The sequence below is a fragment of the Emys orbicularis genome, chromosome 12 (genome assembly GCF_028017835.1).
Source record: "Emys orbicularis isolate rEmyOrb1 chromosome 12, rEmyOrb1.hap1, whole genome shotgun sequence".
NCBI lineage: Eukaryota > Metazoa > Chordata > Testudines > Emydidae > Emys > Emys orbicularis.
The window spans coordinates 47,343,480-47,370,623 of record NC_088694.1 but is presented as its reverse complement, the minus strand read 5'-3'; the positions used below and the strand labels follow the sequence as shown (position 1 = coordinate 47,370,623).

The 27,144-nt window shown below is 48.8% G+C and overlaps 1 protein-coding gene across 1 annotated transcript; it reads left to right on the top strand.

Annotated features, from left to right (window-relative positions):
* The first annotated feature begins 7,614 nt into the window (after positions 1–7,614).
* Positions 7,615–26,940, top strand: LOC135886982 (HLA class II histocompatibility antigen, DP beta 1 chain-like). Its single transcript, XM_065414758.1, has 6 exons — positions 7,615–7,705; positions 7,853–8,128; positions 8,456–8,725; positions 8,819–9,106; positions 25,630–25,734; positions 26,789–26,940. The coding sequence occupies exons 1-6, from the start codon at positions 7,630–7,632 to the stop codon at positions 26,914–26,916; spliced, it is 1,143 nt and encodes a 380-aa protein (XP_065270830.1). The 5' UTR covers positions 7,615–7,629; the 3' UTR covers positions 26,917–26,940.
* The last annotated feature ends 204 nt before the right edge of the window (positions 26,941–27,144 follow it).

Below are 27,144 nucleotides of genomic sequence, written 5' to 3'. Positions count from 1 at the left end.
TAGCCATGTGAGCTGTGTTACGTGGTGGGACATCAATACATCCCAGAGGGTGCAGAGCAGAGTAGTGAGTAGCCGTCAGGGCGGCTGTCAGGGTGGCGAGGGACCAGCAGGGTAGCCAGCGAAGTGGTGAGTGGCCGGCAGGGTGGCCGGCGGAGTGGAGTGCAGCAGTGACAGTGGCGTAGCCAGGTTCTAACATCAGGGGGAGCGAACACATAAAAAAAGGCGCCACCCGACATATCAAATTACTAATTACATACTTTTAAATTCGTTATACATATTTATTTGTACTTAAACAAAAGACATCTCTACGACACAGGTTGGCAGTCTACCATTTTTGAAACACTGAGTACTGAAAGTTAGGGTTTTTAACCAATTTAAGCTGTGTACACACACACACCCCCAACCAACAAAAAACAAACCTCTTCCTGCTTTCCTATCACCAGCTCTGTTACTACAGGAATGAAATCTAGACATCCTGTAAAATAGCTAGTGCCACATTGTTCTTCAAACCTCAGATCAGAGACATGCAGCTGTGCATTGAGATACTATATGACTGTAGTACATTTTGCACTGCCTGCATCTACACTGACATCAGGGGAGGAGAAGAGGACAAGACTGTCCCTAGCATATATGATTTTTTAAAAAAAGGTGAGACACACCCACCCAGTATCAATGCAACAAGAAGGGAGAACAGTAGCTGGGGCCAAGAGAAGATGCAATGAAACCCTCCTGTACCCACAACTGATATTCACCAGCCACTTTGCTCCAATCCATAGCACAAAGCACCATAAACCGAGTAGAATCTGGCCAAGAGACTATTCACCTCAAATTGGCATCTGCTACACTCCCCCCCCCCCCATTCCCAGTCACCACTATTCAGGAGATAGCTAAGTGAAAAGGTGACATGGCTGAAGCATTTAGCAGGCAATTGAAAACTAGTATAGAGTATAGTAGCCCTGAGAACACTGCTTAATTCTGAGCACTGGGTCTGCAGCTAGTCAGCAGTGAGACTGAGGAGACATAACTGGCACCTTAAAGCACATTTACCCTCCTTCCTTCACAAGCTGCACTGAGATCAGTTTCACAGCCCCGGGTGCAGCACTGAGGGGGGGTGAGTACGGGAGGGGGCTCAATGTCTCTCAGCACCCTCACTATACAAATTGTTCTAGCACTCTTGTTGCTGCTGTAATATTCTTATAACAATATTTTCCCAATATTAAATACATAGAGGGAATAGCCCTACATTTCTGTGCTAAAAGACAGTATAGGTCAGTGGATAAGATCTAGATCCTGTTCCCAATTCTGCCACTGACCTACTGTTTGACCATGGGCAAGTAACTTCCCCTCCTTTCCTTATCTGACATGTCTATTTAGACTATAAACATGCAGGTCAGAGACTGTATCTTACTGTGGTTTTGTACAATGCCTAGCACAATGGGACACTAATCAAGGCTGGGGCTTCTAGGTGCCATCTTAATAGAAATAATGAATAATAACAAATGCATTGTAACTGAATTTCAGACTGGTCTCTTTATAGCTAAAAGGTTTCCCTTTACTACCCCAATCTTGCCATGAGAAGTATGTGCACCTTGGGGTCTATATGGTTCTCACTGTAGGATTAGGGCCCAGTATTTCCACTCTCTAATTAAGGTTCTATTAAGACTCCGGTTTTTAACCTACTTGTTGAAAGACATATAACTTCATCCTTAAAATACACTCGGATTTAAAACATGTCATCGGCAAAATCTCCAAACCCATAGGCGACGTCTACATTTCTGTGCTATAAAAATGATGTAATGAGACAAGAATGTAGGATAATCATTAAGTTTTGTCCTCACATCAATTATGCATTATATATAATTATGTATGGTAGAAAAAAAATAAATATTTGCTTTCCAAAATCCAGGCATTTTGCTCAAAATGGGCATGACTAACCTAGTACTCTGTTTTCACATATCACTTCTTTGCCTCCTGGTTCTGCCGCTCTCTCAGCCCCATCCGCTGAAGAGAGACCAGGAGAACCCCCCCTTTCCCTTCCTTCTCCACCGGCCCCAGCTGGGCTTCAGAGCCCCCTTCGCTCTGCATGGGGCTGCCTGGGACCAACGGGGCTGCTGTTCCTCAGCCTCCCGCGGCGTTGGGGGCTGCGCTGCAGCCCCTTCCCCTCCCAGCAGCGCCAACCCTGGCTTAGGGAGCCGGGCAGCTGCGGGCCGGCGGCTCCTCCTCATTCCCGGGGAGGCAGGCAACCAGCCGACTGCAGCCCCGGAGCGAGAAAGCAGGGCTGGGGATGGGGGAGGGCAGTGCAGAGCCCAGAGCCAGCCAGCGACCACATGCAAAACCCAGTTCCGGACTTTGAGTCTGGAGCCCAGTGCTGGCAGCCGGGAAAGGCGCAGCTTTTGGAAAATGTGCTCAGGGGGGCGCGGCCGCGCCCCCTGCTTCCCCACAGCTACGCTACTGAGCAGTGAGTGACCAGTAGGGTGGCTGGTGGAGCACAGAGGTGAGTGGATGGCAGGGCAGCCAGCGGAGCAGAGCAGTGAGCAGACAGCAGGATGGCTAATACTGGAGCGAGCCCCTGAACAGCTGAGGAAGCCAGGTCCCCCACCACACCAGGGTAGGAGGAGGACTCTGCAAATGCACCTCTCAGCTCTGGGTCTTCATTGACCAAAGACAACAACTGTGAGTGGGATGCAGTGGAGGAAGGAGAGAGGGACACGTTAAAGTAACTTTTGGTTGCTGAACTTAAGAACTTGAGGCAAAAGGACACTGCCCAACGTACTCCAGGGTGGGTGTTTTGCTCATGGCTTTATGCTTACAACTCCTGCTTGCAGCATTTCCCCAAGTTAATGCCAAGTTATCTTCCACCTTTTATTTAAAAGTTTATTTTCTACAATCAGACTCTGTTCTTGCAAAAGGGGAAGTATTTGCCTTTATAGGCACCCAATGGGTGGTGTGTAACTGTCCTAGGTTACTTGGTGAGGGTTCAAGACGGTTTTGTGTTGTACTGTTGAAAAGGAACCCCTAGGTATTGAACCCGGCCCTTGTTGCTCCTGACTCCAACTGGCAAAAGGGTTACACATATTCATTTTCACATGAAGTGTAACAGTTTGTTTTGTGCTTATAATTTTTCTGTATACCCATATCAAAGTGATTGTCATCACTGAGAGACACACCTTAAGGCATCATTCTATGAACATTTCTGTTTGTGCAGTTCCACTTTGCTCTTACTCCTTAATGGTAGGAAAATCTTCACTGAAACTTTCCAAAAGAGAACCATTTCTCATGATATGAGGACTGCTTTAATTACTTTAATCTTAAAGATGAACAAAGATGGTTGCAACTGTGGGAACCTCTGCCCCATATACCTATTGAATACAGACAGCAAAATAATTGCAAAAAATTTAGTGACATGTCTGAATATCATCATACTATCCATTATGCACAGATCAGGTTGGTTTTATTAAAAGAAGATTGGCTGCTGCTGATACTAGAAAAATTGCTCACTTGATCCAGCAAATTCAGATCTCAAACGTACCCTTCATAACCTTATCTCTATATATGGAGAAAGCATTTGATAAGGTTGAGTGGCTGTGATGCTCTGTACCTCGGGGTAACAACTTACACCCCCATGTTCATCTTTATAACATGATTGTGTGGTATCCAATGCAAAGTTTGTCATGTTGGGTGTCTTCAGAAGGCTCATAATGCACTGAGAATGGTTGTTATAGTGATGTTATAGTAATTGTTACAGTAATTGTTACAATAATGTTACAGGTTATAGGTTATAATTTCATGTATATAGTTATGAGGCTGAAAATGTATCCTCATGGCTTAAAGCAAGCCCATGCAAAAACTCTCCAAGAACAGAGAGGCAGTTCACACCTCATCAGGGCAGGGATGGGACAAACCCAGCCCAGCCTCATGGGAACAATGGACATTGGCTTAGGCAGCAACAAAAGAATCTGTTAGACCCTCGAGGGAGTCACCCCCTTCCTTTGGGCAGTTTGGGACTGCGATGAGGTAATGCTCACCTGACTCTGAAGGACGGGGGCCAAAGCCAAGAGGAAAAAAGGACATGATAAAAGGGAGAGACATTTTGCCATGCTCTCTCTCTTCCACCTACATCTACAGACACCACCACCACCACCAAGCGATCAAAGGGGAGAGCCTGACTGAAAAGTAACCAGCCAGCCTGTGGTGAGAAGCAGCCAAGTTTTTAAGGACATTGAAAGTGTTAAGATAAGCTTAGAATGCGTTTTGCTTTTATTTCATTTGACCAAATCTGACTTGTTATGCTTTGACTTATAATCACTTAAAATCTACCTTTATAGTTAATAAATCTGTTTTTTTATTCTACCCGAAGCAGTGCGTTTGGTTTGCAGTGACTCCCATTGGGAGAACAAGCCTGGTACATATCAATTTCTTTTTTAAATTGATGAACTTATAGAAGCTTGCAGTGTCCAGTGGGCATAACTGGACACTGCAAGATGGAGGTTCCTAGGGTTGTGTCTGGGACCGGAGATATTGGCTAGTGTCATTCTCTTGCAAGTAGCTGGGAGCAACTTTCATGCCAGAGGCTGTGTGTGAACAGCCCAGGAGTGGGGTTCTCACAGCAGAGTAGGATAAGGCTGGCTCCCAGAGTCAAGGATTGGAGTGACTTAGCAGATCACCCGTCCAGATAACACCAGAGGGGAATGTCACAGTGGCCTTATCGAATGGCTGTCCTAAAAATTTCAGATTTGGACCAATATTCCTGAACTGGGTCACAGTATTATAAAACTCTCTTTGCCCATTACTATCAACACAGTTATTTCTCCCACATTTCATCTAGAGAGAGGGACATGACAAGACTGTCCCCTCTCACTCCTCTGTTTTATTCTCACTCTTGAACCACTGTCAATGTACATACATCAGCACTCAGCTGTGTGACTATAAACAGGGAAGAATAGCAAATCAGTGTATATGCCAGTAATGTTTTTGTACTGTTGAAGAATCCATACTCATTAATCCAATCATTATAGAATGTAGTTGATAGTTTTTGAAAGATCTCTCCAAAACTAGAATAAATCAAAAGCTATGGATATATCCTAAAGCCCAGATCCTTCTTAATTTCAGCATTTTCCATTTCAAGTATGCAAGGAAATATTTTGCTGATGTGTTAAAAGTTGTCCTGTATATTAAAAGAAGTTTACAGAGATGTAGAGAGGTGGTATCTCCTCCCTTTATCCTTACTGGGTATAACAGAAGCAGTCAGCATGAATATCTGTCCAAGAATGACTTATCTCATTTGCCTATTGCCTTTCAAGCTCTCTACCTTATTCTTTTCTCAAATAAAGAGGCTTCTCATGCAATTACGTGGAATAAAAGGCAGCCTCGCTTGTCACACAAGACCTTTAAAAATACTGGGCAACGGAGGTATGGAATTGCCAGATCTGTATCTATATTATCTAGCATTCCTAATGCACCCTATTGTAATATGGCCCCCCTCCAGTAGCACAGTATATACACTGGCCAGGTTTGAGGTTGAAAAAAGTTTAGCTATGGCATTTGGTTCCCTCTCTTCTTTTATATATAGATCATACCCTAACCACTTAGATGGTGCAGGATGGGTGAAATGTGATGCCAGCGCAGGCCGCCTCTCTCCACCCAGATCAGCTTGTTGTCAGGAATCCCCTGCTCATGGCCCGCTCCTTCCTCTCCTGCAAGCTTATGGTACCTCGAGATCCAGGAATTGGACAGAATCCACCTCCTGGCAACCCTGGCAGTGCACGTATTTCTTATCCCACAATGGTCAGCTTCAAACCTCCATGCTGCATGTCTTTGCAAGCACTGCATTCATCTGCCTTGACATCAGCTAATAAAATACAGACTTTTCACAAACAACCAATGGAAGGCTTGCCAGCCACCAGTTCTCATTTGCAACCCACACCTCATCCACAGCCACAACCTTTCTCCCTATACCTGTGCCCCTCATCCACACCCTCCACATCCAAATATAGTAGAGAGAGAGAAAACTTGAAGCATGGGGCCTGGTGCAGGGTCTGAGGCCTGAACCAAAGGCTGTGAACCAGAGTAATATAATATAATTGGCAAAACAATAATATGCTAGATATTTATGTAAATACATTTCAGAAGGCTAGTAGAAATACACCCCAATCTAGTAAAAGATAAGATGGTTTGATGGAACAATGTATAAGGATGTTTTGTCAAAGATATCAGGAACAAGGGGAAGTAACAAGCAGGTGTCATGCAGCACATAAGGTGGCACGTAGGTTGTTTGTCTCAGTCTATAAATATAGGGGTACCTCAACTTACCCCTTTGTGAGGCCTTGGGGACAACAGAGACTCCCACTGCTGACTGAACCGCTCCTTGTCACTGGGTACTCATGTGTTAGTTTACCTGTCACCACGGAGCCAGGGCATTAGGACAGTGCCTGGAAGGCAATACACCTGGCCATGTGCCTTTGTTACTGAACTGTGCCTGCGGTCTTTTTTTATGAGCTATTAGGGTTGCCAACATTGTTTTTCAAAAATAAGGGACGGTTTTCTTAATACCCCCACCCCACCCCTCCTCCCAATATCATTATCATTATTAATAATAATAGCAAGCAGGACTCACCTACATTTGCCAGAGGTGTTTCTTGCTGCTTTTTGCAGCACTGACAGTGGTCTTGGCTGCCAGAACCAGGCTCCCTGCCCATCTCGCTCCCCCAGGCTGCAGCGGCAGCAGCCACCAACCAGCAGTTATGCTCCTCTGCTGGGGACGTAGGCAGAGACTCTGTGAGCAGGGCGGCTACACTCTGGGAGTTCTGACGCCCCTGCCAGACAGAGCCTCTTGCCGACCCGGCCCTTCAGCGCAGCCCCAGGGCACACAGTTCCGTCCACTTGCGTTGCCAGGCAGAGCTTGCATAGGGAAAACAGATGGGGCTGTGCTCAGGGGCTTGAGCATAGTCCAGTCTGCTTTCCCTGTACAGCACTGAAGGGCCAGGGTCCGGAGCAGTGTGGAAAGATGCACCCATGTGTACTGACCCTCTGCTGTTGAAATATAGGAGAAACAGCACCCCCTACTGATTGAGTATGGGACAGGCAATTTTCTATTTAAATAAGGGACGTCCCTTGTAATACGGGACTGTTGGCAGTGTTGATACCACTGGAGCTTCCGGGATAGAAGAACTGAGCAGCTGGCACAGCTCCAGCAGCCTGAACAGCGTGACATTCCAGCCTTTTACACTTAGCCATACCACCCACAAGTCTTTTGTCTCTGGATAGTCCCTACCCATTTCAACTGCTGTGGGTTAGGTCACCTGACCACTCTGTTGCTGTGCTCACAGAAAACCTCCCCATAAAGTAAACACGTTATAACAGAGACAACTACGAACAAACAATAGGAGTTATTCAAGCTTTATGGTCTTGTTGGAGAGCGAGGCTTCCTGTGACGCAGCGAGCAGTGCGGGGAATGGACGGTTGATTTGTCTCTCTTGAAGTTTGCTCATCTTGTGGGTCTGGATTTCCGCTCTTGTGTTTCCTGTCAGAGCAGCAGAGAGCTCAGAATAGGAAGGGGCGGCCGTGCCCTCTCCAGCTCTCTGGGTCCTGGCCCCAGACACCACCCTGTAGAGCTGCAGTCCCATCCCCTCCATGGCGATGGCTCCTTGGCCCAATCCTGCCTTGGTCTCCTTCTGGCTTCTGTCTCTCTGCTCCATCACCCTGGCTGGTAAGTGACCCCTGTTCTGCTGGATGCCTCAGTCCTATTTCCCATCCCAGTCATTTCCCCCCAGGGCTGGGTGCTGCAGGGTCCCCTTGGGTTGGAGTCCTACATGCCTAGGTCCCATTCCCATCCCGGTCTCTCTCTTTCCTACAGGGGTTCACCATATCTCCTATCTCCAGCTCATCTCCCCTCAGGTGGCCTCTGGTCTGCCCAAGCGACTGCAAGTGATGAGGGTGAATGACCTGGTGCTCTCAGTCTATGACAGCAACACACGCAGGCAAGCTCCCCGCAATGGGTACAGCCCAGGGAACCAGGAAAGCCAGCAGTTCTGGAATGCACGCAGGGCTGGGTGCCTGGCCTGGGACTTCTGGGTGGAGACTGAGTACCAGGGCCTGGTGCGGGAGATGAACGCCAGCGCCCCAAAGGCGGGTGAGTTCCCTTCCCTCAGAACTGAGCTTGGCTCAGAAAGGGAATAGTTGGGCAGCTCAAAGGAGGTGGGAGGGAACTGAGGGGGGGACACAAGAGGGGAGTGACTTTCCTGATACATAGTGGTTAGAGTCAGGGAGGGAGGCTGGGATCCAGGACTTCTCAGTTCTATTCCCAGCTCTGGGAGAGGAGTGGGGTCTGGCGGATTGCAGGGTGGGGAGTGCTGGGAGTCAGGAATCCTGAGTTCTATGCATGGGAAAATTTCTCCCCCACTCTGGCCCCTGGTGGTAGCTGCATACTCAGTTGCTCACACACCCATTCTTCACCCAGAGCCCTACTACATGCAGGTCTTGAAGACCTGTGAGCTGGATGATGCCACTGGTGCTGTCCGAGCTGTCACCAGATATTCCCTCAATGGGGAGGACATGCTGCAGCATCAGACCGACCAGAACCGCTGGTTTTCGGTGCACCCGGCAGCCTGGCGAGTGGCAGAGCGCTGGAACCGTGAAGGGGAGACTTCTGCTGTGCTGAATCACCTCCCACTGCAGCAGTGCAGGTTCTGGATGGAGAGGTCTGTGCCATTCACCACTCAGAAGACAGGTGATAGTTCTGCCAATGCCCCTCAGTCTCGACCTGCAGTCCCCTGCTATCCCATTCACTGTGACTAATATCCCTTCCTCGCCCTCCCCCCAGCCCAGCCCTCAGTGCATGTGGCCTTCGTCCCAGGGACCCAGGACCGGCAGCAGCGCCTCATCTGCCATGTGACGGGGTTCTATCCCCGTGACATCGAGGTGACCTGGGAGCGGGGGGGCCAGGTGGCCCTGGGGGAGCAGCTGACCAGCGGGATCCGGCCAAATGGGGACCCCACCTTCCAGATCCAGGTGTCCATCGAGCTGGGGCAGGAGGGGATCGACCCCACAGAGCATGTGTGTGTGGTGAGACACAGCAGCCTGGGGGATACCCCTCTGAGGGTGACCTTGGGTGAGTACTGGGGGGGGGGGCAGAACAGGGGGAGCAGTGGGGAGAAGCTAGGAATGGGGCCACTCCTATTGAGGGAGGAGATGGAAACAAGGGATGGGGGAAAAGGGAGTTGGGAAGTGCAGAGGGACCATTTTGGGGGGTACCAGGATATGGGTAGGCAGAGAGAGGTACTAGGGTTAGGGGTAGGTAGAGAAGTGTTTTGGGGGGTTCAAAGGGGAGGGGCAGGCAGAGGAGCACAATGCGGGGCTCAGAGGTGAGGGGAAAGCACAGGGGGGTTTTAGGCAGCTGGCAAATAATGAGGGGTATGCAGAGAAGGGGTTCTAGTGGGGCACAGAGGGGAGAGGATATGAGAGAGGGGGGCTCACAGACTGGGAGGGGAAGGCAGAGAAGGGGCTGTCTAGATGCAGGGCAGACACATGGGGGATGGGTGGCTGGGAGGGCCAGTTCAACCGGGGGATGGAGGCACTAGCCCAGAGATATCAGGCAGGTGCAGGAGCAGTGAGTGGCAAAAGGGCTTTGGCCAGCCCATGGCTCAGTTTGTCTCGGGACATTTACAGATTCCCAGGCCACAGGCCAACCTGGTATCCTGGTGATTGTTCCTGCCTGCATCGTTGCGCTGCTTGGAATCGTGGCCCTGGGCTGGTACCTGAGGAGGAGGCCAGGTGAGTGATGACCCCCTTCCCTGCAGCACAGCTCCTGCCCTGCAGCACAGCGTTCCCTAGAGCCACACTTGGGTAATGGGGTCAGCACTGACTGGTGGGGGAGAGCGCTCCCTACTGAGCCCCCACCCTGCAGCACTTGGTCTCCCAGACACATAGCAAGCCAGGCTGGCCCTGCTTACCATGAGATCCCAGGGGCTCCATGCTGAGCCCTGGCTGGATAAAGGGGGAGTGGCTGTGGGAAGCTGTCCCCCAGCTGTGATCCCCATTGTCCCCACACACACACCCTCGCTCCGAGGCACCAAGGTCTCCAGATGAGTCAATTGTTGCTTGTGCTTCCCCTGCAGGGGCCCAGAAGGGGCCATATCACCCGGCACAGACACAGCCAGAGCCTGTCGACTCTGCTCCAGCCACCACTAAGCCAGCAGGAGGCTCCTTGTCCACAGCACCTTCTCTCACGGATGCCACCGAGTGACCAGACACGGAGACAGCTGTGTAATGGCCATCACCACAGACTGGAGCCACATGGACCATCCCTGGCAAAGGGGAGGTGCAGGGGTTAGGGGGTAATGGATAAGGCCAAAATCCCTGAGGTACAGGGTGGGGTGTGTGACATTGCACTCCATATGTTTTATGGAAATATGCTTATGAATGTGAATATGATGTAAATGGAATATGCTTTATGCAAATGGTCCCTTGTATGGTGTCCTTAGGAAGCTTATAATCTACTAAATGTGTTCATCTTATTTGTTTCTATATATGGAGTTAGGAGACTAAGATATAAACTTGTATCACTGTTGTAGTCACACCAATGAGGGCCGTCAATGGGGCATTAGGAACTTGATGGCTCCCATTGACTAGGACAATTGGTTGTAAATGGTTTATTTATCTGCAAGCATTCCTGTGTATGTGTTGGCCAACCCAGGAAGAATGGAGACTAGGGGTCTTACAGTGACATATGACCATGTCACATGATACTGGAATCCAGCTTAGCCCTTGTACTTTTCCACTGATGAGGCGGGGGTGGGGACCAAGCACAGACAAAAGATTCCCGCCTTGTTCCAAAGCTATAAAAGGGTGTGTGTAGAGGGGTAGTCACCCCACTCCGACCCTGTATGGGTTAAACCAGCCCAGGGAAAGGGCTGAGGCTGTGAGAGGGCTGCTGCTGGGGTAAGCAGCAAGCCTGGGCTGAAAGGGGAAACAGCCACAGCTGGGGCCATGGCCCAATCAGGGCCCAGCTGGCCCTTATAAGAGTGCAGTGGGCCAGGAGCTCCGACAAAGAGTCTCTCTCTCAGGCCATAGAGAGAGAAGGGCCTGGCTGCTGGGAGCTGAACAGAGTACCTAAAGTGGAGCAGGGCTGGGGGAAGGCTAGAGGAACTGGGGGAGCTCCAGCCTGGAAACCCGCCCCCCAGGCTGCAGGCCTTGTTAAAGGCCGGAAAGGGTACTGGGGTTGCAGAGGGGCAGCCCAAGGGTAGGCAGAGGCAGCACGTCCAAACCCCCCTTGCCGGTGATGAGTGGCACTTACACTGCAGTCTGCCCCAGGGAACGGGGGCTAGGTGATGACTGGCAGTGGCGATAGACTGAGGCGAGGTGGGGATATAGGGTGGGGGTTTCCTGGGGTGGGGAGTCCCAGATTGGGGGGTTGCTGCGTTGGGCAGAACCCCTGAGTAAAGGGCACCGGGGTCTGGGAGGGACATGGAGACCAGCGGCAAGCAGGACATCAGCCAGCAGAGGGTGCTCTGGAGCTGGAAAAGCTAATTTCCTGGACAACCAGCAGGAGGCGCCGCACCAGTGAGTCGCCGCATCGCTATAGGGTGGAACAGGAGAAAGGGTGCTGCCAGTCAATAGAAAACCCCTGCTTACCACCTGAGATGTCTGCTGGATCTAACAAAGACTCTACCAGGGGAAAGGACTAGGCCCAGACTAGGAAGGAGTCTAGTCTGTGAAAGAAGCTTATTGGAACATCTCTGAGGGTGAGATATTACCTGTAATCAGTTTCTTAATGTATTGGGCTTGCGTGTTTTTGCTTTATTTTGCTTTGTGACTCACTTTGTTCTGTTATTACTTGAAACCTAAATCTGTTATTACTTGAAACTTAAATCCTACTTTTTATACTTAATAAAATCACTTTAGTTTATTAATAAACCCAGAGTAAATGATTAATAGCTGAGGGAGCAAAAAGCTGTGCATATCTCTCTATCACTGATATAGAGGGCGAAGAGTTTAAGCTTTATACAGATTAAAATGGATTTATTTGGGGTTTGGATCCCATTGAGAACTGCATGTCTGGGTGCTGCAGATAGGTAGCCTGCTGAGCTGTTTTCAGTTAAGTTTGCAGCTTTGGGGGCATTCCCCAGACCCTGGGTCTGTGTTGCAGCAGGCCCCCCTTACCTTATTGCTGGGCCATGCCCTGAATTGCAGGCTTTCCCCCTGGTCCCCCACCCTGGCACGTGGCTCCTCTATTTTTGTGTCTGCCAGTTTGCCACTTACCAGTAGAAAGGTCTTCACTGAAACATTCCAAAAAGGAACCATGTCTCATGACATGAGAACTGCTTTAATTAATTAATTGAATATTAAAGAGGAACAAAGATGGTTTCAACTGTGGTGACTTCCACTCCATATTTCTATTGAACACATATTGCAAAATAATTGCAAAAATGTTAGCGACACAACTGAACACCATTATCCCATGAATTATACACACAGATGAGTTTGGTTTCATTAAAAGAAGATAGGTTACTGATAATATGAGAAAAATCATTCACTTGATCTAACAAACTCAGATGTCAGATGTACCCTCCATAGTCTTATCTCGAGATGCAGAGAAAGCATTTGATAGGGTTGAGTGGCCTTATCTAATGGAAGTACTTAAAAAATACAAACTTTCAGCATTTTTCATATTCCTGAATTGGGTCAATGACTTACACAAGTCTCCCTGCACGTGACTCCAACTAATGGGAATTATTTCTCCCACCTTTCTGCTAGAAAGAGCACCATGACAAGGCTGTCCCCTCTCACTCCTTCTTTTTAATCTCACTCTTGAACCACTGGCAAGGTACATACATCAGCACTCAGTCTCAGTTTCAGCATTTTCCATTGCAAATATGCAAGGAAATGTTACTGAGGCCTTAAAATTTCTCCTAATCTTCCCAAAATTGTTTCTATAAGTATGGACTATAAATTCAAAGAAATTTCCAAGGCTGTACAGAGGTGGCATATCCTCCCTCTATCCTTACTGGAGAGTACAGAAACATTCATACTGAATATCTAGGGAAGAGTGTCTTAAATCATCAGACCTTTCAAGGTCTCTCCCTTGCTTTTGCTCAAATAAATAGGCTTATCATCCCATTTATATAGGATAAAAGAGAACCTCGCTTGTCACAGAAGACATTTAAAAAATCCTGGGCAACTAGAGGTATGGGGCTGTCAGAATTGTGTCTATATTATCTAGCATTCCAAATGCATCCTACTGTAAGTTGATCCTCCTCCAGTAGCTCTGTGTACACACCAACTTGGTTTGAGAGTGAAAAAATCTCAGCTATGTCATTTGGTTCCCCCTCTTCTTTCATATATCTTAAGATGGTACCCTCACCCTTAAGGGAAAAAAATCCAAACTTGCATCTGCAAGGGGCATCCGGAAGTGTGTTAAGATGATTACAGCATCGTATTTTACTAATTCTCTCCTTGCACCACTATGGGATAATCCATGCCTTAATATCAAGGCCAACACCACACTTAAAATAATTTGTAAATAAAAAGAATTAACAAAAATTAAAGATATAATAAAAGGTGATAGATCAGTGTCCGTCACTCACCTGGGTGTCAAATATCAGCTACCTGTGTCACAGTTCTTTCTTTCAGCGGCTATGCCCCAGGATTCCTGCTCTTACAGAGGTGATGAAGGGCCTGAGCACAGATGAGAGAGCCAACATCTATGAGTTGCCTCTCAGGTGCCATGGTGGGGACCACTATGTGAAGTGTGGTGGGACATTTAGCATCCTCTTCAAAGACAGGTACATAGTCTGCTGCATCATGGCTTTGAGAACAGATGAAGGCACTGTAACTCCCCCCTGGCCCAGAACCTGAATGCTGCAAGGAATTCTACTACTTGAGGATCCAGCTATTCCTAACCCTGATCGAGGTGGACGAGAAGTGGGGGTTCAATTCCACCTTAACCAGGATAAGATATACCCCAAACTGATCTCCTTCTACTCCATCCACCTGAGAGCCTGAATTTCTTCCCTGGGGTCCTGATATTCACCAAGGGCACCTCTCCAGAGGCTGCAAGTGTATCAAGACTCTGACTCTGTTACCAGATTTGCCCGTTACTTTGGGGTATGTTCATTTATTAGAGTTACTCTTCTGGGAGAGGGGGTGTTCTGTAATTCTACCAATGTTCTGGTTATGTCACTTGTGTTCTCATGTGGAGCTCTACTTCTCCCTGCTGCAAGTTCTGTCCCAATGACGCTATCCTGCAGGACCTAGGTTCCCCAGGGCTGGGTTTTTGCAGCCCCAGAATCAGACAAACACACACACACACTAATAGTATGTGTGAGAGGACTGGCTCAATCAGCACTCCCAAGCGGACCCCTTATTTGTCTCTGGACTTAGTAGGCTGGGTCAAGCAGTATTTCCAAGCTGTCACCCCCATATGCCATGAGCATCACACCAGAGTAGAGTATGCTTGAGCGGGCTGGGTCAAGCAGCACTTCCAGGCTGCCACTCTCATATGCCCCAGGTTCAGCACATCCCTATCCCCACTTTCACGGTACAATCGTTCTAGTAACAGCCCACTTGATGAGCAAACCCCACAGGATTTTTGGGTGCGGCAGGGATCTTTAGCTTAGGTATGAGGAGCGTTGTTGCAGATTGAATGGGGAAGCCAAAAACACCCACAAGGGGGAGGGGAGTGGGGAAGGAACCAGCTTAACCATGAATGTTATTTATTGCCAGGTAATGGGGCAGCCAAACAAACTGCTGCTCCCAGATACTTGCAAGCGAATGACACTAGCCAATATCTCCAGTCCCAGACACAACCCTAGGAACCTCTGTCTTGCAGTGACCAGTTATGCCCGCTGGATGCTGCAAGCTTATATAAGTTCATCAATTTAACAAAGAAATTGATATGTACCAGGCTTGTTATCCCAAGGGGAGTCTCTGACACCCTTCAAACCAAACACACTGCTTCGGGTCGAATAAACAAACAGATTTATTAACTATAAACATAGATTTTAAATGATTGTAAGTCAAAGTATAACAAGTCAGATTTGGTCAAATGAAATAAAAGCAAAACGCTGATCTTAACACTTTCAATGTCCTTACAAATTTAGATGCTTCTCACCACAGGCTCGCTGCTCTTCAGCCAGGCTCTCCCCTTTGATCAGCGCTTCAGTTGCTTGGTGGTGGTGGTGTCTGTAGATGTAGGTGGAAGAGAGAGAGAGGGAGGATGGCAAATGTCTCTTCCTTTTATCATGTCCTTTCTTCCCCCCTTCAGAATCAGGTGAGCATTACTGAATCTCTCCAAGCAAGGTTGAGCAAATCTCCTGGTGTGGCCTCATGCAGGTGAGTCATCACATTGTGGATCCCTTGCTGGACAATGGCTGTTGATGGGTTGCCTGACTCCCCACCCGGGTGCTGGCTACTTTCCTTGTTGTTGCCTCTGGGGAGCTAATATCTGGCTAATTCCCCAATGCACAGTATGTTTTAGTGATAGCCATACTACACAATTCTCATAACTTCATATGCATTAATGATATACATATATGGATAGAGAAATGACTTTCAGCAGATCATAACCTTTCCCCTGATACCTTACAAGGCATACTTTATATATAAGATCACAATTATATGAAAATGAGGAATATGGGGGTTACAGTACGCTCCTCCAAGGTATAGAATGTCACGGGGGGGGGGGGGGGTGTTCTCACCAGGCCATGAAGCTTGAATCGATTGGGGGTCCCAGGTGTTGGTAGTAGCTGAGAGTCCAGAGTGCTGGAGACGGGCAGAGCCCCCAGCACAATCAGTCAGGAGAAGATGAAGTCCCAATGGAACTGATGCAGATTTTGGATCCAGGCATCAGAACACTTACTTGAGCATGGGTAGGGGTTTTTGTAGGGAAAGACGAATGGTACAAGGGGGGACACTAGATTTGTTTTTGGGTAAACTGATGGCTCAAGTGGTATACCAAAGTGGTTTTGTTCTGGCTGAATAATAGGAATGATCATTCCTGGCTATGGGCGCTGTTCCTTCAAGGGAGTTCCCAATGCAATTAGGCAGTTTCAGTATTTTGGATACCAATAGAGGATTTATTACTAGAACTGGTCCGATAATTACTGAGCTGGATGTGTGCAGGCGTGGGTTCATTAACATCTGGAGCAGAGATTTCCCATCATGCAGTGCTTCCCTGTTTTGCTGGTCCCAGAGTTCAGTGCGGTGCTTGCCTTGGAATTTCTGTTCTCCATTCCGTATGCTAATGGAGATGCCTCCTTGTCCCATCTTTGATGCAAATGAGGCTAACAGAGTTTCCTTAATCCTGTCACCCTTTTCCGGAGGGGCTTAGGTGTGTCTCTCACTGCCATTTCATTGCTTTTCATACGTCTTCTGAGCAGTTTTGGTTCTAGCAAAGGCAGGTGTGTGGGGGGGTGTCCTTCATGAGTCAGACAGGCTGGATACTGCACTCCGGTTCCCCAAGCATGCAGAGCTGATAGGTAACACCAATTATGTCCACCCCAAACCCTGCTCTCTGACGGGGGCCACAGTTGTTTCACCAGATAGTGGTATCCCTGCCAGACTCTTATCTGCCTGGTCCATATTGCAGTCACACCCCCTGTGCCTGCAGCAGTTTGTACATTTCCAGTGAGGAGAACAGGCCATAACCGATTGCGGCTGAAGAGTCCCCTGTTTTTGAGAGGGTCAGTGACTGTGTCAAGGGGCCTTTTCCCTGTAGGGGGTGCTGGCTCCAATCCAGCCCCAGGGCTGCGGGATTGGTGACTCAGGGAGTGGGGAATGGGACACGGGGCCTTTCCCCTCTAGATGAACTGAGGGGGGGGGGGGAGGGCAGGGGATGGAAGATAAGGAACTAAACCAAAGCAGCTCAACCTGGTGCTGACACTTGCAGCCCTGTATGAAGACAATTACTATCATCCAATCTCATGCTTCCGGACTTCCCCTGCAGGGGTGAGGCAGGAAGAGTTACCCTGATGCCCCATTGGCTCCCTGTATTCTGTAATGTTTTCTCACCTTCCTCTGAAGCATCAGTGATCGTCCAGAGCTGGAGACAGGGTGGGACAGGGCTCTGAGATGCCTGGCTGGTGGGTCGGGCTGACACGCTCTGGGTCCAATTGCTCACAAGAATCGATAGGAGGCAGGAATTTTCCACTACCCCGGGCACAGGGTGAGCTGATGCTGAGACCGGCCAGGCCCCAGAAGCAGAGGTTGGGGGAGGATTTGGGAGAGGGTCACACCAAGAGGGGCTTGGCCCTGGGTCTGTGGGGGAAGAGGGTCCTGGCCCCAGGTGGGGCGGTGTGGAATTTGGCTCTGCACCAGGAACCACGGGTAACCAGCAGCCCAGCGGAGCCTCTGCTCCCCCCACCCCAGTAGGGGAGGGACCTTGGAGAGGCTCCACTTGCAGAGTCCCCAGAATGGGGCAATGGGGCAGCCTGGAAGGGGGCGAGGATGGCACGTGGATCACACTGGCACTGGGAGTGAAGATGTGGCCATGCGCCCCTCTTCAAGGCCTGCGCTCTCAGTGCCCTGTGACCCTCTCCAAGGCGCTGGTTAGAGATCCGTGTGGACCGCCCCACAACAGGAAGTCATAGCTAAAAGGGAGGGGAAGCAGCCAGCTGGATCCTCCCAGCTGCATATCCATTAAAGGGTTGGGGAGGGTTACGGGGGGGGGGGGGGGGGAGGGAAAGCATAATGCCTGGGTTCTGTTCCCAGCTCGGAAAGGGCAGTAGTGTCCAGTGGTTTGAGAGTGTATGTGTGTGTGTGTGTGTTGGGGTGGTCTGGGGATCAGTACTCCTGGGTTCTATCCCGTGCTCAGAGAGGGGGGAGGTCTAGTGATTGTAGTGGGAGGGTTGGGGGCCAGGATGCCTGGGTTCTCTCCCTGGCTCTGGGAGGGGAGTGGGGTCTAGTGGTTAGAGCACTGGAGTCAGGGGACTGGGCAGTAGAGCTTGTGGGGTTTCATTCCCAGCTCTCCCCAGCTGTATGTGAATCCATCCCCCTCAGTGAATCACCTGGAGCTGGAATGTAGCTGGGAGGTAGCTGGCCCAGATTTTGCCATGGCATGCTCGAAATCTGTGCTGTTGCTGAAGGACCCCTAGGGTCCATCAGCCCAGGGAGCCCATCTAGCCTGGCCTTTGAGAGTGGCACCCCCCTGGCAGACAATTAGGAAAGATAGAAAATGTGGCAAAAGACCACCTTGGCTTAACCACGAGATCTTGCATGATCTAAAAAATAAAAAGGAGTCATATAAAAAATGGAAACTAGGACAGATTACAAAAGATGAATATAGGCAAACAACACAGGAATGCAGGGGCAAGATTAGAAAGGCAAAGGCATAAAATGAGCTCAAACTAGCTACGGGAATAAAGGGAAACAAGAAGACTTTTTATCAATACATTAGAAGCAAGAGGAAGACCAAAGACAGGGTAGGCCCACTGCTTAGTGAAGAGGGAGAAACAGTAACAGGAAACTTGGAAATGGCAGAGATGCTTAATGACTTCTTTGTTTCGGTCTTCACCGAGAAGTCTGAAGGAATGCCTAACATAGTGAATGCTAATGGGAAGGGGGTAGGTTCAGCAGATAAAATAAAAAAAGAACAAGTTAAAAATCACTTAGAAAAGTTAGATGCCTGCAAGTCACCAGGGCCTGATGAAATGCATCCTAGAATACTCAAGGAGCTAATAGAGGAGGTATCTGAGCCTCTAGCTATTATCTTTGGAAAATCATGGGAGACGGGAGAGATTCCAGAAGACTGGAAAAGGGCAAATATAGTGCCCATCTATAAAAAGGGAAATAAAAACAACCCAGGAAACTACAGACCAGTTAGTTTAACTTCTGTGCCAGGGAAGATAATGGAGCAAGTAATTAAGGAAATCATCTGCAAACACTTGGAAGGTGGTAAGGTGATCGGGAACAGCCAGCATGGATTTGTAAAGAACAAATCATGTCAAACCAATCTGATAGCTTTCTTCGATAGGATAACGAGTCTTGTGGATAAGGGAGAAGCTGTGGATGTGGTATACCTAGACTTTAGTAAGGCATTTGATACGGTCTCACATGATATTCTTATCGATAAACTAGGCAAATACAATTTAGATGGGGCTACTATAAGGTGGGTGCATAACTGGCTGGATAACCGTACTCAGAGAGTTGTTATTAATGGTTCCCAATCCTGCTGGAAAGGCATAAAGAGTGGGGTTCCGCAGGGGTCTGTTTTGGGACCGGCTCTGTTCAATATCTTCATTAACGACTTAGATATTGGCATAGAAAGTACGCTTATTAAGTTTGCGGATGATACCAAACTGGGAGGGATTGCAACTGCTTTGGAGGACAGGGTCATAATTCAAAATGATCTGGACAAATTGGAGAAATGGTCTGAGTTAAACAGGATGAAGTTTAACAAAGACAAATGCAAAGTGCTCCACTTACGAAGAAAAAATCAGTTTCACACATACAGAATGGGAAGAAACTGGCTAGGAAGGAGTACGGCAGAAAGGGATCTAGGGGTTATAGTGGACCACAAGCTAAATATGAGTCAACAGTGTGATGCTGTTGCAAAAAAAGCAAACATGATTCTGGGATGTATTAACAGGTGTGTTGTGAGCAAGACACGAGAAGTCATTCTTCCGCTCTACTCTGCTCTGGTTAGGCCTCAGCTGGAGTATTGTGTCCAGTTCTGGGCACCGCATTTCAAGAAAGATGTGGAGAAATTGGAAAGGGTCCAGAGAAGAGCAACAAGAATGATTAAAGGTCTTGAGAACATGACCTATGAAGGAAGGCTGAAAGAATTGGGTTTGTTTAGTTTGGAAAAGAGAAGACTGAGAGGGGACATGATAGCAGTTTTCAGGTATCTAAAAGGGTGTCATAAGGAGGAGGGAGAAAACTTGTTCATCTTAGCCTCTGAGGATAGAACAAGAAGCAATGGGCTTAAACTGCAGCAAGGGAGGTCTAGGTTGGACATTAGGAAAAAGTTCCTAACTGTCAGGGTGGTTAAACACTGGAATAAATTGCCTAGGGAGGTTGTGGAATCTCCATCTCTGGAGATATTTAAGAGTAGGTTAGATAAATGTCTATCAGGGATGGTCTAGACAGTATTTGGTCCTGCCATGCGGGCAGGGGACTGGACTCGATGACCTCTCGAGGTCCCTTCCAGTCCTAGAATCTATGAATCTATGAATCTATGAATTGTGGAATAACCTGCCCAAGGGAGCCACTCCCTCCTGCCCCCCTTACTTTATTGCTGGGCCATGCCCTGAATTGCAGGCGTTCCCCCTGGCCCCCCACCCCGGCATGTGGCTCCTCTGCCTTGCTGGAGGTGATATCCATGAACTTCTGATTGGCCCTTGAGTGTCTGTTGAATTCATGTGGTGGTGAGTTCCACAGGCTGTTCCTGTCCCATGGCTCTCAGGGTCCCATTCCTACTGCCCCTCCCCCCCAGCTCCGTCCAGCAGTGACACCTTTATAGCTACATGCTGGGTGCTCAGGAGGGAGAAGGTAGGGTAGACACAGGGTGGAGGGGATGTGGAAGGCTCAGGGGGGGATGAAATAGGTTCCCTGCCTGGGTACCTCTCCCTTACCTGCGTCTTGTATGTCCCCTGCCCCACGTGCTGTTACAGGGTGTGCTGGGCATTTTCTGCCCCCTACTGGGGCTCTGCCATGTGGGGGCACCATGCCCGAAGAAGCTCTCCTGTCTGGGGGAAAAACCAGCAAGTTCGAAACGCCTAGAGTGCCCCCTGAGATCCAACCCAGCAGAACCAACAAGAATTGGTCCTGTATGGGCTGGAAGACTGGGAGTGGGCAGAATAGGGCAGTATAAAAAGGACCAGTCGCACCTGCCAGGGGTCGGTTCAGGTGGAGCAGGATGTAACTGACTGGGGCTGAAGATTCTCCTGTTTATGCGAGGGTCAGTGAATCTGTAATGGGGCCTTTCCCCTCTAGGAGGCGCTGGCTCCCATCCAGCCCCAGAGCTGGGGAATTGGTGGCTCAGGGAGGCAGGAATGGACATGCAGCCTTTCCCCTCTAGATGAACTGGGGGGATGGAAATTAAAGAATTAAATCAATGCAGCTCAACCTGCTGTTAGCACTTGCAGCCCTGTGTGAAGACAATTACGATCATCATGGCTCCCTCCAGCTTTTTACACTTCTACAGACCCTGAACCAAGGAGCAAATCAAGGAAATTCCACCCCAGTAACCTGGTGAATGCTGAAAAAAAATCAATTATTTATTCTGGCTTGACTAATTCTCTGCGTTTCAGCAGCAGATTCGAGCCCAGAATGATCCCAAAGCAGAATTCAGGCTGCCAGTCATGAGAGAAGACAGAGAGAACATGTCATGAAATCACCTGCCTCGATAAGGAGATTTGGAGAGAAGCTGGGGAAGGGGAAGTGGATGAGCTGGGTTTGCAAGCTGAGAGGAGGGCACTGGGAAGTTATAAGCAGGGATTTGATCCCATTAATTTCCAGGAGGCCAACGCAAGACTTAACCCAAGAAGCTCTCGCTCCTGCAGACACCCACGGTGTTCATAAAAAACCTAAACTGGCATCTTCAGGCACCTAAATGCCTTTTAAAATCTGTCTCCGTGTCCACTACTTTTCAGGAACTAGACAAGATTGTGTCTGTTTTCTTTTAAACCATTTGTTGCCCCTGGAAGTGATAGGAATTCTCTGGGACAAGAAGGAAACTGAATTATTGAAAGGCAGAAACACCCAGCACGTGTGTGACTTAAAAACTTTAAAAGAAATTGCTCAAAAAGGGGAGGAACCCAATTAATAGGCTGGTTAATACAGAAATACAATGTTTAAATCAATGACTAACACATAGAATGCCTCCTATAAGCAAAGACTGAAAGAAAATGTTGATGCACCAGTGCCATCTACTGGAGAGTGATGGAATCAGCAGAGAAGGGAAATCTCAGAGCTGCTGGCAAAGGTCCAATACAAAAGGATTGCTGTCCTCCAACGAACCCCAAAAGAGGATGTATACACTGGGGCTAGCATGGTGGACCATACAGTTAATCGAAGCCACCAATGAAGTTGGAGAACTCAGAAGTGCGACCAGACACACGGACAAGCCACGTGTCCCGCTCTTCCCAATTGCAGGGTTAGGTGAGATGAAGCAGTGAAAGAGCATTTTGGGGGACTGTTCTGAGGGATGAAAACGTAAGAAACTCGCTTATAGCAACCGGGCAGCCACAGTAAACTTAACTCCTTTTTTATTGAATTTTTTTGAAAGTTTATGTACATATAGAAGGAATTAATACAATTTCTCATTCTTAGGACAGCTAGATTAGTATGTTTTAGTGACTTTGCTCCAGAATGCTTGATTTATGACTAGAAAACATACATAAATATACATTTCCTAATAGGACAAGATATTTAGAAAACATTATTTGCCAAGGTTGTTATCTTGCATCATCACTGTCTCATGGAGTTTCTGTACTAAAACATTATTATTATATTAAAATTAATTTTTCAAAAGTAAATTTAAATTAAATACACTTTTTTAAAAAAATGATTTTTTTTGCTTTTACTATGGTGCCATACAACCCATCTTCACCCTCACAATCTCACCCCTTGGGCCTCACTCCACTGTAAATTTGAACAGCCCTTCTCACTTCAATTCCTGGGGAAAACACTGAGCTGGGCTAGCAGGCGGCTGAAGGTAGGAACTGAGGGGCACCGGCAGAGTGGGCAGCCAAGGACTAGGATAGCAGGGGGCTGTGGGTCGAGATTGAGGAAACTTTGATGCATTATTTTCTTTTGAGCTCCTTACTGGGCACAGAGTTATACGTCAGGAACTTGTTTTTATTTCCTCACCTCTATCCCCACGCATGGCAGCGCTTTGTACTTACTGGGTGAGACGGCGGAGACATGGCCCAGTCAGATAGATCAAGGGAGGTAAGTGGGATCCCGGGTAAGGCAGGATCCTCTCAAGGCAGGACTCTGAACTTTCCCCTCCCCTCCCTCTCTCAAGACAATCCCACGTCCTGGAGATAGTGTTGCAGGCCCAGGGCACATCTAGGAGTCTTCACTGCAGACACCTCCCAGGACTCCCCAATTCCTATCCCAGGTGCCTGGTCACTCTTGGAACCGGGGGGGGGGGGGGTCTTAAAGCATGAAAGATTCACAAAAGATCAGATGAGCTAATGTCAAAGGGCTGCAGCTCCATTGGAAACAGTAGGCCAGATCCCCTGCAGATTTTAGTGGGCCAGACCCCAGCTGCTGTATATTGGCAATAGCTCCATTGGTGTCACTGGGCCAGATCTCCAGCTGGTGTATATCAGCCGTAGCTCCACTGGGGTGAGAGAAGAGGGGTCGTTGTTGCTCTGAGAGATTCACTCCTGGTGTCACTGAAAAGTTTTTCCCTTCATAGAAACAGAGAAGTCCCCTGGTGTCTCCCAATCCAACCCCACGTGCACATGGTCTTCTCAAGCTGCTTTGATCCTTTTGCTTTGATCCCTTCCCTCCGCTTTGTCCCCACCCCAGGGTTCCAGGCCAATCATGGGATCACTGGTCCCTCAGAAAGACTCCCCAGGCACAGACATCTTTCACAACAGCAATGGAAACTGCGTCGTCCGCTCCGACCTGGGCTGCTACCTGCAGATGACTGAATTCCTCGAGAAGGGGCGCAACATTAAGATCCAGAGACTGCACCCTGAATGCCTGGTTGGGGATCACTACATGGGCAGTAGGCAGGAATCCAATATCTACATCATCAAGGGCAGCTGCTACCGGGTGGTGAAGGACCTAAGCACAGATAAGGGAGCTCAGGTCTTTGAGCTGCATCCCAGGTGCTGCAGTAGGGACAACTACGGGAGGGTTTGTTGGACCTTCTTCATCATTTTCCAAAACCAGGGTGTAATCCGCAGTGTGACTAATTTGAGGACAGCTGAAGGTGAAAATAACTTTCTCCTGCCCCCTGAATACCGCAAGGGGCTCTACTACTTCGGGATTGATCAGTTCCTAGCCCTGATCAAGATGGATGAGAAGTGGGGGGCTCAGTTCTTCCTGTACCCAGACATGAGATTTGACAAGCTGGATTCCTTCTACTCCATCCACCCCAACATGCTGAACTTCTTCCCTGGGGGCTTGACCCTCACGAAGGGCATCTCAACCAGCGGCTGGGAGTGCATCAAGACCCTGCACAACGACTCTGACTCCCTCATCATCTGGGCCAACAAGGTCATCCGCAAGGTGGGCTACGCCAAGCAGAAGATGTCCAGCATCGAGCACAACTGGAGCATCTCATCTGAGATGTCCCTTGGGGCCGGAGAGCTCACCAAGCTCATCACCCAGGCCCAGTTCTCCTACGGCAGGAGAAGTATCTACATGGAGCAGAAGGACTGGAACAAAGCCCGAGAAGAAGAAGAGTCCATCCAGGTGACCCTGGAGCCCCAAAAGAACCTCTACATCTGGCAGTATCGCCTCGGCATAGGCCAGATGTCCGACTTGTTCTGAAGGGACATCCAGTTCACACACACACACACACACAAAAATCCTGCCCAACCATATCCTGCTCCTCCAGTCCCCCAAGCATCCCTGATGACGGAGGATGCCAGCACCATGAGGCATTTGGTTCCCTCTCTTCTTTTATATATAGATCACAACCTAACCACTCAGATGCTGCAGGGTGGGCAAAATGTGATGCCAATGCAGGCCGCCTTTCTTCACGCAGATCAGCTTGTAGTCAGAAATCCCCTTCTCATGGCCCACTCCTTCCTCTCCTGCAAGCTTATGGTACCTTGTGATCCAGGAACTGGCCAGAATCCACGAGTTAGCAACCCTGGAAGTGCACGTTTTTCTTATTCCACAGCAATCAGCTTCAAACCTCCATGCTGCATGACTGTGAAAGCAACACATTCATCTGGCTTGACATCAGCTAATAAAATACAGATTTTTCACAAACAGCCCATAGAAGGCTTGCCAGCCACCTGTTCTCATTTGCAACCCACACTCCATCCACAGCCACAACCTTTCTCCCTATACCTGTGCCACCCATCCACACCCTCAACATCCAAATACAGTAGGGAGAGAGAAAACGTGAAGCATGGGGCCTGGTGCAGGGCCTGAGGCCTGAACCAAAGGCTGTGAACTAGAGTAATATAAAATAATTGGCAAAATAATAATACACTAGATATTTATGTAAATACATTTCAGAAGGCTAGTAGAAATACACCCCAATCTAGTACAAGAGAAGATGGTTTGATGGAACAATTTTCCATTTTGGGGGTTACCAGGATATGGGTAGCCAGAGAGAGGTACTAGGGATGGGGTAGGTAGAGAAGTGTTTTGGGGGGTTCAAAGGGGAGGGGCAGGAAGAGGAGCACAATGGCGGGGCTCAGAGGTGAGGGGAAAGCATAGGGGGGCCTTGGGCAGCTGGCAAATAATGAGGGGCATGCAGAGAAGGGGTTTTAGTGGGGCACAGAGGGGAGGGGAAATGAGAGGGGGGGCTCACAGACTGGGAGGGGAAGGCAGAGAAGGGGCTGTCTAGATGCAGGGCAGACACATGGGATGGGTGGCTGGGAGGGCCAGTTCAACCGGGGGATGGAGGCACTAGCCCAGAGATATCAGGCAGGTGCAGGGGCAGTGAGAGGCAAAAGGGTTTGAGGCGCTATGGCTCAGTTTGTCTCGGGGCATTTCCAGATTCCCAGGCCACAGGCCAGTGTGGTGTCCTGGCAATTGTTGCTGGCTGCATCCTCGCTGTGCTGGGAATCGGGGCCTTGGGCTGGTACCTGAGGAGGAGGCCAGGTGAGTGATGCCCCCACCCTTCCCTGCAGCACAGCTCCTGCCCTGCAGCACAGCGTTCCCTAGAGCAGTGGTTCCCAAACTTTAACAACCTGTGAACCCCTTTCACTAAAATGTCAAGTCTCATGAACCCCCTCCTAAAAATGAATATTTCCAGGGATTTTTCTCCTTTACCTGAGTATAAATTATAAAAAGCAGTGATCTTGGAAATATAAAATTTGTTTTTATGACATGCTTTTTACACACTATTTATTATTAATTATTATGTATTATTACAGTATTTTTATTACATTATGAAAACTCTTCCAAGATCTCACTTTCATAGCTTGTATCACTTTGAATAAGCCTGTTATAGGACAAGACTCCTATGTTTCATGAAGGAGTCTCAGATGTGAAACAACATGAAGGTATTTAAGAAGCCAACTCACAGAGTTCCTCCTACACAAGCATTCAGGTCTTGAGCAGTCCAGGCAAACAACGCATGTTACAACAAAGCTTAAACTTGTTTGTCATGATAATTTTAAAAACAATACTAGCTGCCTATTTGATTTTAAAAACAGCAAAAAATATCCACCTCCCTTTCCATTTCTTATAAGGAGGCTTGAAGTTTAAATCTCCTCAGTGTGATAGATATGCTTGCTTTGATCTCTGCTGCCTGGGGTCCCTAGGGACAGCTCTGTCCACCATTAGGGATTTTTTTCCCAAGAACCCCCTGTGACATTTCGCGAACCCCCAGGGGTTCATGAACCCCAGTTTGGGAACCACTGCCCTAGAGCCACACTGGGGTAATGGGGTCAGCACTGACTGGTGGGGGAGAGCGCTCCCTACTGAGCCCCCATCCTGCAGCACTTGGTCTCCCAGACACATACCAAGCCAGCCTGGCCACGCTTAGCATGAGATCCCAGGGGCTCCATGCTGAGCCCTGGCTGGATAAAGGGGGAGTGGCTGTGGGAAGCTGCCCCCCAGCTATGATCCCCATTGTTCCCACACACACACCCTTGCTCCCAGGCAGCAAGGTCTCCAGATGAGTCAATTGTTGTTTGTGCTTCCCTTGCAGGGGCCCAGAAGGGGCCATATCACCCGGCACAGACACAGCCAGAGCCTGTCGACTCTGCTCCAGCCACCACTAAGCCAGCAGGAGGCTCCTCGTCCACAGCACCTTCTCTCACGGATGCCACCAAGTGACCAGACACAGAGACAGCTGTGTAATGGCCATCACCACAGACTGGAGCCACATGGACCATCCCTGGCAAAGGGAAGGTGCAGGGGCTGGGGTGGGGTAACAAATAAGGCCAAAATCCCTGAAGTACAGGGTGGGGTGTGTGACGTTGCACTCCATATGTTTTATGGAAATATGCTTATGAATGTGAATATAATGTAAATGGAATATGCTTTATGCAAATGGTCCCTTGT